The following is a 12,257-nucleotide window of genomic DNA, read 5'->3' on the forward strand; positions in this document are numbered from 1 at the left end:
GTTATTTTTGATTTTTGTTGTTGTTTTTCTTCCAGGCATTTTTTTCTTTGTGCTTATTCCATGGGTCTGGGGGGGTCCTCTCTTATGTAGAAGAACTAGCCTTTGGGACAGGTCTCCTTTCCCAGAACAGTGCAGGCACGTAGGTCTGGAAAAGCTGAGGTGGGAGAAGATTCCTTTCAAGTAAGGACCCCCCCCCTTTTATGCAGACACGGCGCTGAGTCCCTGCGACTTCAGATCCAGACAAGCAGAGGGATGAGGTAAAGCACTCGGAAACTGAGGCGATGGTGACAACCGTAATGTGTAGGGCTTGGCTGGCATCAGGCCAGGTGCCACGTGTCCTTGTCGAAGGACACCCAGAAGTGGTACAGGAGGCTGGTGCCTCTTCCTCACTGCACTTCTGATCTCGTGCATCCTTTCATTCCTGATGGGAAGGGCAGATGTGGGACAGTCTTCCCGGCACAGGGATGAGGGTGCAGCAACAATACACAAGCCAACCCTGATGCTAGGAGGCAGAGAGGATGAGGCCAAGGGTCAGTTTATGGTACCCCCCACACACACTGAGGGCAACACAGTCTAGGCTCATCTTGAGATCTGTGGGCTTCTAGGTTCAGGAGGATCAGCATGCTGCACAGAGAACCCAGAAGCAGAAGCATCCAAACTCAGAGTCCTCTGAAGACGATGTCATTCCTTTGCTTAAAACCCACCACACGAAACCCAGTGGTCTCCTGACAGTCCTTAGGGTTGGCTTCCTATGCCCCTTAGCTCTCCTGCCTTCTCTCTCCCTACCTCCTACTGTCCCTGTCCCTCTGCTACCTCTGAATCCACCAGGCACGCCGTCCTTCTGGAGTGTTCGACCCTCCTTGTTTACACATGGCTCATCCCATCATCTTTTTTGTGCCTCTGTTCAAATGCAACTCTCCTACCATGCTACCGAGTTCTTTATTCTGGCCTGTTTACCCCCATATCACTATGAGGTCATATCACATGCAACACATTATATATTCCCATGCATAGTATCCGTGGGTTCATAACAAAAGGAAGATGTCACAAAGGCAGAATTTTGTTTTGTTTTCTTGTCTGAGAACTGAATTCACTCCCCTGCCTAGAATGGTCTAACGTGTAGCTGACTCTTGAAAAATATTTGCCAAATGGGCTAGCCCATGGCAATCGAGCCCTATCATGAGTCACAGAACATATAGAGGCTTGGTCCCACTCATAGACTGGGGACCACTTAGGCTCTTAACACTCTTCTGGTCTGACTGGAGCCAATAGTCAGTCCTTCAGACCCAGGAAATTCTAAGGGCGTGCTAGTTCCATGAATGTTAACTTAATTTAGGGCATACAGATGATCTTATATGCCCTAAACTTGGTTGAAATAGCATGGGGAATATTAAAAAGCCCATGTTACACACCAAGTGTTTTGTCACTTGAACTTCCCAAAGCTTGCAGATGTTTTCAGCTGTCCTTCTTTTTCCTTCTGCAAAGGGGGAAGCTGGCCTACTTAGGAGCTCCCCATAGGGTTCCAACCAAGTCCCTAGAGGGAAGCTACAATCCCCATAGCTGTAGATCGTTGTTCTGGAACCCTCTGGACCTGAAGAGTGAGTGGAGCGTACGCATCAGCAGCCACAGACAACACGCCATGCACACGGAACAGATGCCCATGGGGACAGCCATGAGATGCATGGGGTGGGGTGGGGGCAAGGAGTCCTCTGTGACATGCACTTGTGAAGTCTGACAGCTCTGGACACTTGGCCAGGTGGAGACAGTGGAGAACAGGAAGTAAAGAGAGTGAACGGTTAGGATGAGGTCAGAGGCAGAAAGAGAGGAGACAGGACATGATCGTAGATGAGCCCCACACCCGATGGGGCTAGATAGTATGTTTCAGGAGACACAGGACATGAGGGGGGGAGGTTTGATGTGCACAGGCCCCACCTGACAGAAGGAGGCCCCGTGTCCAGCCTAGTGTAGAACTCACCTGCCCCTGGTACTCCCTGCTCCCTGATGGCACTATAAGCTGTGACTCAGGTACCCTTGTGTCCAATGTACATGGCTAGGGACACCCTTTAAAACTACCAGTTTGGAGAGTGCTGCTGTCAACCTGTAGCTCTCCATAGTGAGTTAGAGACACCAGAAGAAGACTACGACACACCCCACAGCTGACAAGGTTTTCAAAGTTATTAAGCTGCTTGGAATCTAACTCAATTTCTAAAGATGAGATGTCTCTGCCATATGAGAGCCAGAAGGCAGCAAGGGCCTGATGTGCAGGCTTCTGGGCTCCCATGCTAGGCTGAGGTGGGAGTGGGGCCCCACCCATGTCCACTGGCCAGACAGAGACTGGATAAAGAGAAAGGCCTTGGGGCCTCCCGGCTCTGCTCCTTCATGGCAGTGCCTGCTTCTATTGTTGCTTTGTACAGAGTGCAGGCCTTAGACACAGCTCGGGGGCAAAGGTCAGGGCCTCCCGGGCTTCATCTCCTTGGGATGGATCACACTGGGACTGCCTGCCATGCTGAACCATACTGAAGAGTGCAGGGAGACAGATGAGATGAGAAAAAAGGGAGAGAGTGTGACAAGGAAGAGAGACTGGGCTCAAGGAGAGGACACCCTTAGTCCCGAGGGTTCACAGTGGGATTTTAAATGCCATCAACTGATGCCCCTTAGACCTTGGGTCAGAGCCTCCGTGTTTCTCGCTTCCTAGTCACTGAATATTCCATAATAGTCAGGGCATGAATGGACCCATGCCCTGTGAAACAGAAGACTTGGAGATTCTGGGGCAAGGGCCTAGGCGACTTCTTCTCAGACTCAAATCTGTGCTTGTCATGCCAGACCCTCTGGGACCTTGGTTCTGGGGGCTGGGGGTGAGGGCCTGGGAAGTGCTCCACATGTGGACAGAGGCCGGCAGCCCTGGAGGAGGAGGCCCACTGCACAGGTAAGTGCCACCTGTCTCTCTCACTTGCCTCTGCTCTCCCTGGTAGGAGGAGTTCATCGCTGACAGCCCTCCCATCAACAGGAGGAAGGGATGGGTTAGGGGGCATGAAGAGTCATGGGAAGGGGCCGTTATTGCTGGTGCCTGGAAGGCAGGGCCCCAGCTCAGCCTGGTCTCATAGGACACTCACCATTCATCTGGGATGGTGACAATGAATAGTCCCGGTCCCCATGCCGCCGGTCTGGTTTGAGGTTGCGGCTCTGCCTGCCGGAGCCCTCCAACATGTTAACAATCTCACTTCTGTCGATGTTCCGCAGGGCCGTGTACAGATTTTCCACTGTCAGGAGAGAAGAGAGGAGGCGCTGGAGGAGCGAACTCACATGATTCTAGAGCAACAGGAGTGCTGTGCAGGCCTCACAGACATGGGGCAGGGGGAAGTCTGGGGAAGAGAAACAGTTCCCCTTTTTGGATAATATCTTTTTATACAACAGGTCTACAAAAAATTAAGAGTGGCAGTTGTGGTTTAGCTTGTTTTGTTTTGTTTCTTTAAATGCTGGGGATAGAAGAGCCCATGGCCTTGTGCATGCTTGGCAAGTGTTCTGGTTCTGTTGAGCACAAAGCAGATGCTCAGTGGCCATTGTGAAGGATCTAAAGGGGTGTGTGTGTGTGTGTGATAGTTATAGCTGTGCGTGATAACTATAGAAATGTGTGTATATGTGTTCGTGATAGCTATAGGTATTTATGTGCATGTGTGTGTGTGTGGGGGGAGCTATAAGAATAATGAGAAAAGAAGAGGAAAGACTCCTCTTGAAGTCCTGGTCCACATCAGCGGATGAAGAAGCAGATGGGAGTATCCAGTTCCTGCATAGGGAAGGGTTTGGAGGAGCTGCTGAAAAAGATTGAGACAAGTTTTCCCCGACAAGAAGAGGGTGTCCTAGGAGAACAAGAGCTGAAGCAGACTGGGATAGGCCCACCCGACTCTGCCTTGAGACCACAGCACTCACCTGGTTGAGAAATTCAGTAGGAATACTTGGAAAACAACAGTCTTACATTCTATAACCTATTCTCAGGGGTCCAGGGCAATTTTGACCTCCCTCTGAGAATGGGAAAGACTGAGGTTGAGAGCCACCGGAAAAGTCATCTGGTGGGATTGCCTAGGAGACCTCAAGACTATGAGAAAGGAGAGAAGGAACAGAGGGGACCCCAGGCCAGCAGCAGGACTGGAGTCTGAAAGAGGGGCTCTGGGGAGGGCAGATCTCTCTAGCAAGACAGTTGGCTGAATGGTACTGACTCTTTGCATTTTCGCCTTCCCGGGCCACCCAGAGGGTCAGCAAGGCTGCGCTCTGCTCCAACAAGGAGTTGGGGTTTTCTACACGGATTCGGTTGATATCTTCCACGGTGAACTGCAGCTCCCGGGCCAGCTCTGTAGGCAAAGAACCAAGAGCCAGGATGAGTGTGGAGTTTATCCCAGTCCCCATTAAACCTGGGGTTACTTCCCACCAGTTAAGTCTTGGTGTGGAGGAAATATCTGCCTCCTAGTGCCCCTAGTGGACGGGGCTGGGAGGCATTTGATGAGTGAGTGGATGAGTAAATGAAGACATTTCCATTCTTCTTCCATGACTTCACTGAGGAGGCGATGAGAATGAGCTTCATAGGGTGCAGGACAAGCTAGTCCCCAGACTTTGAAGTCACCTGCAGCCTTGCACAGGTGGCCACTGGCTGTCCTCCAAGAACTCAAGGATAGAAAGGCAGCCCTGTGGTTACTACAGTAGCTCCCTCTGTGGCTTTTATTGTGACTGCTCCAGATGGTTAGAAGGGGAATACATCAGGGTACTTTAAGTATGAGGAAGACTGGCCAGAAGGTGACTGTAAGTCAGAACATGCCTATACGACACACACACACACACACACACACACACACACACACACACACACACACACCAGGTGGTGGTGGTGCACACCTTTAGTCCCAGCACTCAGGAGGCAGAGGCAGGCAGACCTCTATGAGTTCAAAGCCAGTCTGGTTTACAGAGTGAGTCTCAGGAGAGGCTCCAAAGCTACACAGAGAAACCCTGTCTCAAAAAAATAAAACAAAAAACAAACAAAAGCAACACACACACATATGCACACACACAGACCATAGACTTGTATGCAAATGTACACACGTACAGCACAATACACATGTGTATATATTCACGGACACACACACACACACACACACCCCAAGCAGGAATAGAAATAGCCTAAAGAATAAATAGTTCCTGAATTCTGAATTCCCGTCATGTGTCTTTTCAGACAGTTCCCACTGCCGTAGCTGAGTCGCCCAAAGCTCTGTGTGGGGTGAGCACCCACAGGACAGCCATCCACATGGAGATAACGACAAGGAGTGGCGAGAGAGAACAAGTCAGTTTACAGAGCCTGAGGCTGCGTCAACACGTGGAGCCCTTTCCTCTGCCTACCTGTTTCCCCTCAAACCCTGTCCAGCAAGCGGAAAAAAGCGAAACATTTGGAGACCTTGCCTTTCCCCCTTTTCCCACAGCAAGCTGCCTCTGAGAAGGTAACAAATAGCACCGAGAAGGCAGTGGACACGGTCACGAGGCATTATATATATCGTATATGAACACATGTATATCATATATAATTTGTGTTTGTTTGATTTTTCTGTGTTCTGTTACTAGCTACCAACTTGCTTTATTAAGGTGGACCTTCACATCCCCAGTGATAAAGCAAGGAAAACTAACAGTCCAAAGGCAACGTCAACGGTGGTGTGTTAGATATAAAAATCTAATGTTTACTTCCAAAGGTGTCTCAAGCTAGCTTAGGTCCAGCTCATCCACAAATGGACAGGAAACACTGGACCCCTGCTAATGCCTAGCTATTCCCCACCACTCCGCAGGGAAGAATAGAAACTTAGTAATAGCTGAGTCTGCCTGTGAGGCCATGCACCTATTAAGCTTTGAAATAAACAGAATTTAAATGCAGAGATGAACTCAGACACAGTTTTTGTTGGGAAAAATTCAAACAAATAAACAACAGAGGGAAAGATAAAACCCAGGTGGCGTGTAAGATTGTTCCCTGATATAACCCTGATTATTACATAAGGCTCACAGCTTAGATTTTGTAAACTCTTTTCTGCACTCAACCAGTGCTCCTGATGACCTAGGTTGGTGCTCAGCTTGGCAAGGTCATAAAATAAAGGGCTGTTTCCCCTGAGTCTCCAGCACTCTCGCTATAAAGTAAGCATAATTGTTTCTCACAATGCTTACAGGGGAAATAGACAAACATGGAGAGGAGGCAGGAAGCTCACTGCTCTCCACTGGTGCCCAGTGGTGTTGCTTATAAAATAGGATATCACAGACTCAGTGCTCAATGGGTGATGAAGCGAGAATCGGACACACTTCACCCTGGGTCACCCAGGAGGATGGGTCATGGGGTTAGGTACATCTGAGGCTTTTTTTTTTGGTCAAAATTCCATAACTCACCTGCCCAGCTGAGGCCAAGGTGCTCTGTGATGACAGCCATCTTCATATCAACACGGTCCGTGTCACTGGTAAAACCTGGGAAGATGCATTGGATTGCAGTTAGCAGCTGAGGCAGGTCACAACACGGATGAGGTGGGTGTGTGGCCCTCACAGAGAGACACTCGGGCTACACAGGACCTTCAGGTCACACTATCAGGTAGAGACCTAAGGGGAGGGCCTTGCCTGCTGCAGACAAAATACAAAGATGAACTGACGCCAGGCCAGAGTCCTCGACAAGGACACCCCTGGCAGACTGCCTTGAGGGGATGCATTTGCAGTCTTCTAAGAATAAGCGTATGGGGACTAGGCAAGGGGCTCCTACCCAGCCGGGACTCGCTGAGGATGCTATGTCGAAGGCTCAGGGGTGTCAGGGTCCTCCTCCTGTCTTCTGCTCCACCACCCTGCAGAAGACAAAGAAAGGGTGCCATGAACTTTGGGCGTATTCCCTCTTGGAGAAGCCGATGCAAGCTCTCATGTTTTGGGATGGGGCATGGTGGCCCATGGCCTGATAGGTAAAACACATGGCAGGAGGTGGGGGGAGGAGGTTGGTGTACTCGAATGCTTCATTAGTAATATCAATAGTGGCAGGCCCGGGTAGCCATTATCGTAGGAGCCACTCCATTCGATACTCACAGCCACGTGTGGGGCAGGCAGGCACAATCGTAACTTCTATGTCATTGGTGAGGAGACAGGCATAGAGAGTAACTTGCACAAGATCACCCAGTAGAGACAGATTTTGGATTTGAACTCAGTTTTTCTTTCTGCATTCACTTCTGACTCACACTGGCCTAGGACCTACCACCAGGGCCTGTTTGTTCAGGCACCGGAAACTCCCTTTGAGAGAGAAATAGGTTCACCCTCAACTCTGGGAGGAAAGAGAGAACAAGTCACATATATGGAGGTGACCTTGCTTCTCTTCTAAGTGACCACAGAAGGCTAATGACTCGAACTACAGTGCAATAGCACTAGCAGAATCACGGGAAACATTCTGAGGATGGAGTCGCTCCAAAGGTCCAAGCCACAGCATGAGGCTCTTACAGGGATCAGAAAGAGAACATTGGCCAAGACTCCTTGGCTGAGCATGGAAACCTGAGTTTGGACAGTGGCTGGGGACACCAGCGTGCCCTTGTTTGAGGGGAAAGACAGGCACATAAATGGAAAAGAGACTTGACAACTTCTGTCTATGAGTAAGTGACCTTGGGCAAATCCCCATTCAACTGTAAGCCCCAGACACCCCAAGAGCAGCAGGGGGACCCTGTCCTCCACATCCTAGGGAGGCTGGCTCCACGTCCTATCAGCACCTGGTCCTGGCATTCGCTCCTCACACCACATAAGCAGGCTTTTTGGACATTCCAGGGCAAGCTTCCTCTGCCTAGCCACAAAGCAAATGTCCATAGCAGAGCCAGAGCCCTGGGGAGCCTGGGAATTGAAGTTAGTGCTTCGGAACGAGGAAAGAAAGATGTGTGCGTGCTTGGGAACGTCTGAGACACATCTGTGGCAGCCCACCTTGGTGCAGGGGGGCATGGTGATATTCAAGTGACACAGGATGTGCTGCGTGTCCTCGTACTTCATCGCCTTTCGCAGGAATGACAAGAACCCTCCTGGCTCTCGGCTGCTGTCCCTCACCTAGATTCAATGACACACAGGGAGCTTTAGCAGGACCATCTATGCGTCCAGGCTGGTGTTCTCAGGGGTTCCTGCCTCCCAAACTCCTGGACCAAGAAAAGAGGGTGGCCACAGGAGGCCAGCACCTTCACGGGGATGGCCAAACGGTTCTCTCGAAATGACCGGAAGTGGAAGCTTCTCTGTTGGGTTGCTTTCTTGACAGGCACCAAGTTCCCAGAGAGTTCTGCAAATAGAGGCATCCCTTCCAGAACCTGTAGGAAAAGAAAAGCGTGTTGAGCTCATATAGAAATGCCTGTAAGTTCTGTGTTCCCCTTCCCTAACCGTTCATCCCTTGCACAGGGGATGGGTTATGGGAATCCTCACTGCTCGTTTAGGGAAAAGGGTCATATATAAGCCGTGCCCTACTGATGCAGACTTATAGTGAGCATGTTCCCAAGAACGCAGCAGCCTGTCAGGACAACACAGCGTGTCTCCTGAAAAAGTCCTGGTCTGTTCTTAGGTCTACCTGAAGATGGTTTGTTTGTGAGGTGTGCTAAAAAGGCTTCAAGTACTTCTCACACATAAGGGTTCCTTCTAAGCGCACAATAGCTTCAACTGAGGTGTTCTCACGATCATATCTGACCGTTGAGGAAATGGAGGCCCATAGACAATGAGGACTTTGACCAGTGAGTGCCAGGGCAGCATCAGAACCAGGCACGCCTATGTCTCAGCCCTGCGCTTCTGATACCAAGCCAGCTCGCAGAGTTAGTTCTTGTGTCAGCTTGACACCGGCTAGAGTCAGGTGACAAGAGGAGACCTCAATTAAGAAAAGCCCCCCCACCAGACCAGCCTGCGGGAAAAGCTGCAGCGCATTGGCTTCACTGGTGACTGATATGAGAGGGTCCAGCTCTGCCACTCCTGGGCGAGCTGGTCCCGGGTTATACACGGCAGCAGGCTGAGCATGCCACGAGGAGCAAGTGAGTAAGTGTTGCTCCTGCACAGCGTCTGCTTCAGTCCCTGCCTCTAAGGTCCTAACTTCCTTCCACGAGAGATGGTGACACAGTGATGAGCTGTAAACTGAAATAAACCCTTTCCCCCCAAGTTGCTTTCAGCCATGGGGTTTTAACATAGCAACAGAAACCCTGACTAAGACATCAGCCTTCCCAGTTAAGATTCAGAGGCCAGACCCTCAGACCGTCCCTAGCTTATTATATAAACACGAGAGAGAATCTTGGGAGTAGTAGTATCTGTTTAGCCACATAGCTCCCACTTTCCTAGATGCTAGCACACCCCAGGGCTGCTGGTGGAACCAGGGAGTTTGGATCAAATCCTAGAGCTACCATCTTTGCAGCTCAAGTGTGACTTTAACCTCTCTCCCAGTCCTGGCTTCCCAGTGTGCAACTGGGGTAACCAGGGTGCCCACAGCTAAGAGAGCTAAATCCTGTCTTACAAGTAAGGTACTTTAAGAAAAAAGGATTCAACAAAATTGTGCACACACACACACACACACACACACACACACACACACACACCACATACATGCAGGTGCCCACAGAGGCCAGAGAGGGCATAGGACCTCCTGGAACTAGAGTTACAAGTGGTTGTGAGATATAGGTGCTGGGAACCGAACCCAGGTAAGTGCTGAGTCAGCTCTCCAGGCTGGCATGTTATTTTCAAATGTGCTAGATTCATGTGAACTTCAGCAAGTGCCAACTCTTACCATACAAGTCCCTGAGATGCCTGTGGTGGTGACCCTCAGGCTTGTCCTAAGTAGCTAAGACGATTCTTGGGAGAAGAGCTGAAACAATATGGTCCCTACAGCTCCAGAGGGAGGACTTCTGGCCCGGGCTGGCCATCATGTCCCAGAAGCCAGCCACGAGAGCCACCTTAACCCGGGGCTTTATTTCCTTGTGTGAAGTGAGGGAAGCCCTCCAGGGCCGTTAGAGGAGACCCAGGAGCCTCACCTCTATGTCCCTGCTCCGTGCCACCTCCACAAAGTTTTCATGCTGTTCCAAGGTCTTGTCCACTTTGTCGTCTGTCATGCAGTAGCATCGGAGCCGTCCTTCCCGAGGGTCATTCATTTTGGCAAAAATGACAAACTTGGCCATGTAGGGGACTGCAGTGAGCTCTTTGTACAGCAGGGTGGCGAAGCGCACGGCCTCCGCTGTCCGAGGGCAGTCTGACAGCCAAAACCTAAAAGGAGAGCATGCGGCCATGCAGCAGCAATTGCACCCTGTCTGGTGGGAGCAGCGACAGAGGAATTTCAAGCCTGACCTGGGAGGGCCGGCCAGGCCGTGAGGGTGGCTCCCCGTGGCCACCATGCTGGGCTGGGAAGGGCCGAGTCTTACCTGGCTGAGACATTGGTGGTAAAGTTGGCACACTCGTTGGCATACACAAGCTTGGTTGTTCCCGTTATGTCTTCCCACTGGGCTTGGTCAGTCCCACCTACGAGAGCAACACAAGTTGGGCTGGGGGCTACTTTCCATTCGTAGGCAGGAAGCTTGCCAATGCCCTCAGACAGAAGTGGTACATCCGGGTGGTCTGCAACCTGAGCCCTCTGTCTCCCCATGCTGTGGTGAGGACTCCTCCTCAGGCCATAGACTTACACTCAGTTCATCTTTCTCCCATCCCCAGGGAAGCCGGAAGAGCCCAAGGAAGTTGCTGGCTTTATCTTTTCACCACCCAGTGTGTGCCACAAACCAGCTGCTGCCAAGGAGGCAGGCACCAAGATCACCACTCACCAATGACGCTGCACAGCAGGCGCAGGCTGGTGGTGTCCCCCTCCCCACTGTCCCTGGGGTTGTCGGTCCACGAGGGAGGGAGTGGGATTCGAAGCCCAATGGGACGGTGGAACTTCCGGCGCCTTGGCTCAACAGTGACAATGGGGCTGAACGTGGCTTGGTTGCCCAGGAGCTTGGTCACCAGCTCATCTGGGACAGGCTGGGCCTGTGAAGTGCCAAAGACAGAAGGCTCAACCCCGGGCAGGTCAGTGGCTGGCCAGATAGGGTCAGCCAGGTGCCCTCAAAACTCAGGTGAGAAAGTGACCACATCCCTGGACTATCCCCTATACTTTGATGGGGAATGGTGTCCACCGAGGCCCAACCCCACAGCTTAGTGTCTTTCTGAGCCTTTTTTCTTCCATCTCGCATTTCCCTGCTTTTCCTCAGCACCGTGGCCCACTTTCAGGCCTCCTGTGGAATTCTTCCTGGAGGACACAGCTGGCCACGTTCAGTGGCCATGCTGGACTATCTACAGCCCTTTAGAAAACACTGCTCCCCCTCCCCCCAGAGTTCCTCTTCAGCTCAGTGAGGGACTGTCCTCAGGGGCCAGGTCTTCTCCAGAGCCTGGGGGACCTCGAGGAGGGGGAGGGGCCTCATCACCTGTAGCGCCAGCTTCACTTTCTTGGTGACTGCGTTTTCAGGGAATGTTGCCTGCACCAGGGGCACCAGCTTGCTTCTCAGGGAGCCCCCTTCAGGGCCGATGGTGTCGTAGTCCTGGCAGAGCCGGGACATGATCACAAAGTACAGGGGGAAGTCAGTGGTGATGATGCGACACACCCGCTTCTTCTCCAGCTCCTCCAGGCTCCCCAGCTCTGGAAACACAAGTTGCCTCGCGATGGTCTACAGCTGTGGTCTCAGGGTAGTGGCCTAGAAGGCTCAGGCTGAGCTGTGACTGTGGTCCCAGGGTCCCCACAACCTGGACACATACCCCCCCCCCCGGGGCTTGGCAGGGAGGTGGCCTGGAAGGAGTACTGTCTGGACCCAGAGGCCCAATGGAAGAGGCGCTGGGCACGGAGGTGGGAGGCACTGGGCCCACTCACATGTCCTGGGGATCCAGCACTTGATCATAAGGCCCATTCCCAGCCTCTCTTAGCCTCCCCAAGCCCCAGGCAGTGCTGACAGACCACCCCAAGTGTGAGCCCCAGATCCCACCTTCCCGTAGCAGGAAGGCCGCGGGAGCTCTAGGCCCTCACCTTCATCCATGCCGTTGAGGATCTGGTCCAGGTAGCTCTCTCCATAGCGGCTTTTGTGCTCCTTCCACACAGAGCCGTTTTCGCTCCTCAGCACCACTAGCTCGCGGTCCCCACGGCCGTGCGAGGCAAAATGGGGGATCTCCACAACCACCGGGCTAAGGCAGAGCACAGCAAGGGGCGGAGGCTGTTCTAGAGGAGGCCACACGCCTGGGCCCAAGGGGGGTGGCAGCGGCCC

The 12,257-nt window shown here is 52.1% G+C and overlaps 1 protein-coding gene and 1 long non-coding RNA gene across 9 annotated transcripts in view; one reads left to right on the forward strand and one right to left on the reverse strand.

Annotated features, from left to right (window-relative positions):
- Window positions 1–5,904, forward strand: part of LOC121134188 — a 29,940-nt gene extending 24,036 nt beyond the window's left edge. Inside the window, exon 2 of the long non-coding RNA XR_005871230.1 lies at window positions 5,219–5,904. This is a non-coding gene — a long non-coding RNA (uncharacterized LOC121134188). The remainder of the gene's footprint in view (window positions 1–5,218) is intronic.
- Ank1 (ankyrin 1) overlaps window positions 1–12,257 on the reverse strand; it is a 180,126-nt gene that overhangs the window by 21,649 nt on the left and 146,220 nt on the right. For all 8 annotated transcript variants that reach the window (XR_005871228.1, XR_005871229.1, XM_040731994.1 and 5 more), the window contains exons 28-38: window positions 12,023–12,177; window positions 11,430–11,641; window positions 10,791–10,995; window positions 10,398–10,494; window positions 10,014–10,242; window positions 8,196–8,321; window positions 7,951–8,070; window positions 6,767–6,845; window positions 6,406–6,480; window positions 4,215–4,346; window positions 3,114–3,260 (exon numbers count right to left, since the gene is read on the reverse strand). Coding sequence is in view for 6 of the 8 variants with exons in the window: in XM_040731994.1 (XP_040587928.1) it covers window positions 3,114–3,260; window positions 4,215–4,346; window positions 6,406–6,480; window positions 6,767–6,845; window positions 7,951–8,070; window positions 8,196–8,321; window positions 10,014–10,242; window positions 10,398–10,494; window positions 10,791–10,995; window positions 11,430–11,641; window positions 12,023–12,177 (1,577 nt within the window). In the remaining 2 variants the exon portion in view is untranslated. The remainder of the gene's footprint in view (window positions 1–3,113; window positions 3,261–4,214; window positions 4,347–6,405; window positions 6,481–6,766; window positions 6,846–7,950; window positions 8,071–8,195; window positions 8,322–10,013; window positions 10,243–10,397; window positions 10,495–10,790; window positions 10,996–11,429; window positions 11,642–12,022; window positions 12,178–12,257) is intronic.

Source organism: Mesocricetus auratus, unplaced genomic scaffold (assembly GCF_017639785.1).
Source record: "Mesocricetus auratus isolate SY011 unplaced genomic scaffold, BCM_Maur_2.0 Super-Scaffold_100026, whole genome shotgun sequence".
In the NCBI taxonomy this organism is placed as follows: Eukaryota; Metazoa; Chordata; class Mammalia; order Rodentia; family Cricetidae; genus Mesocricetus; species Mesocricetus auratus.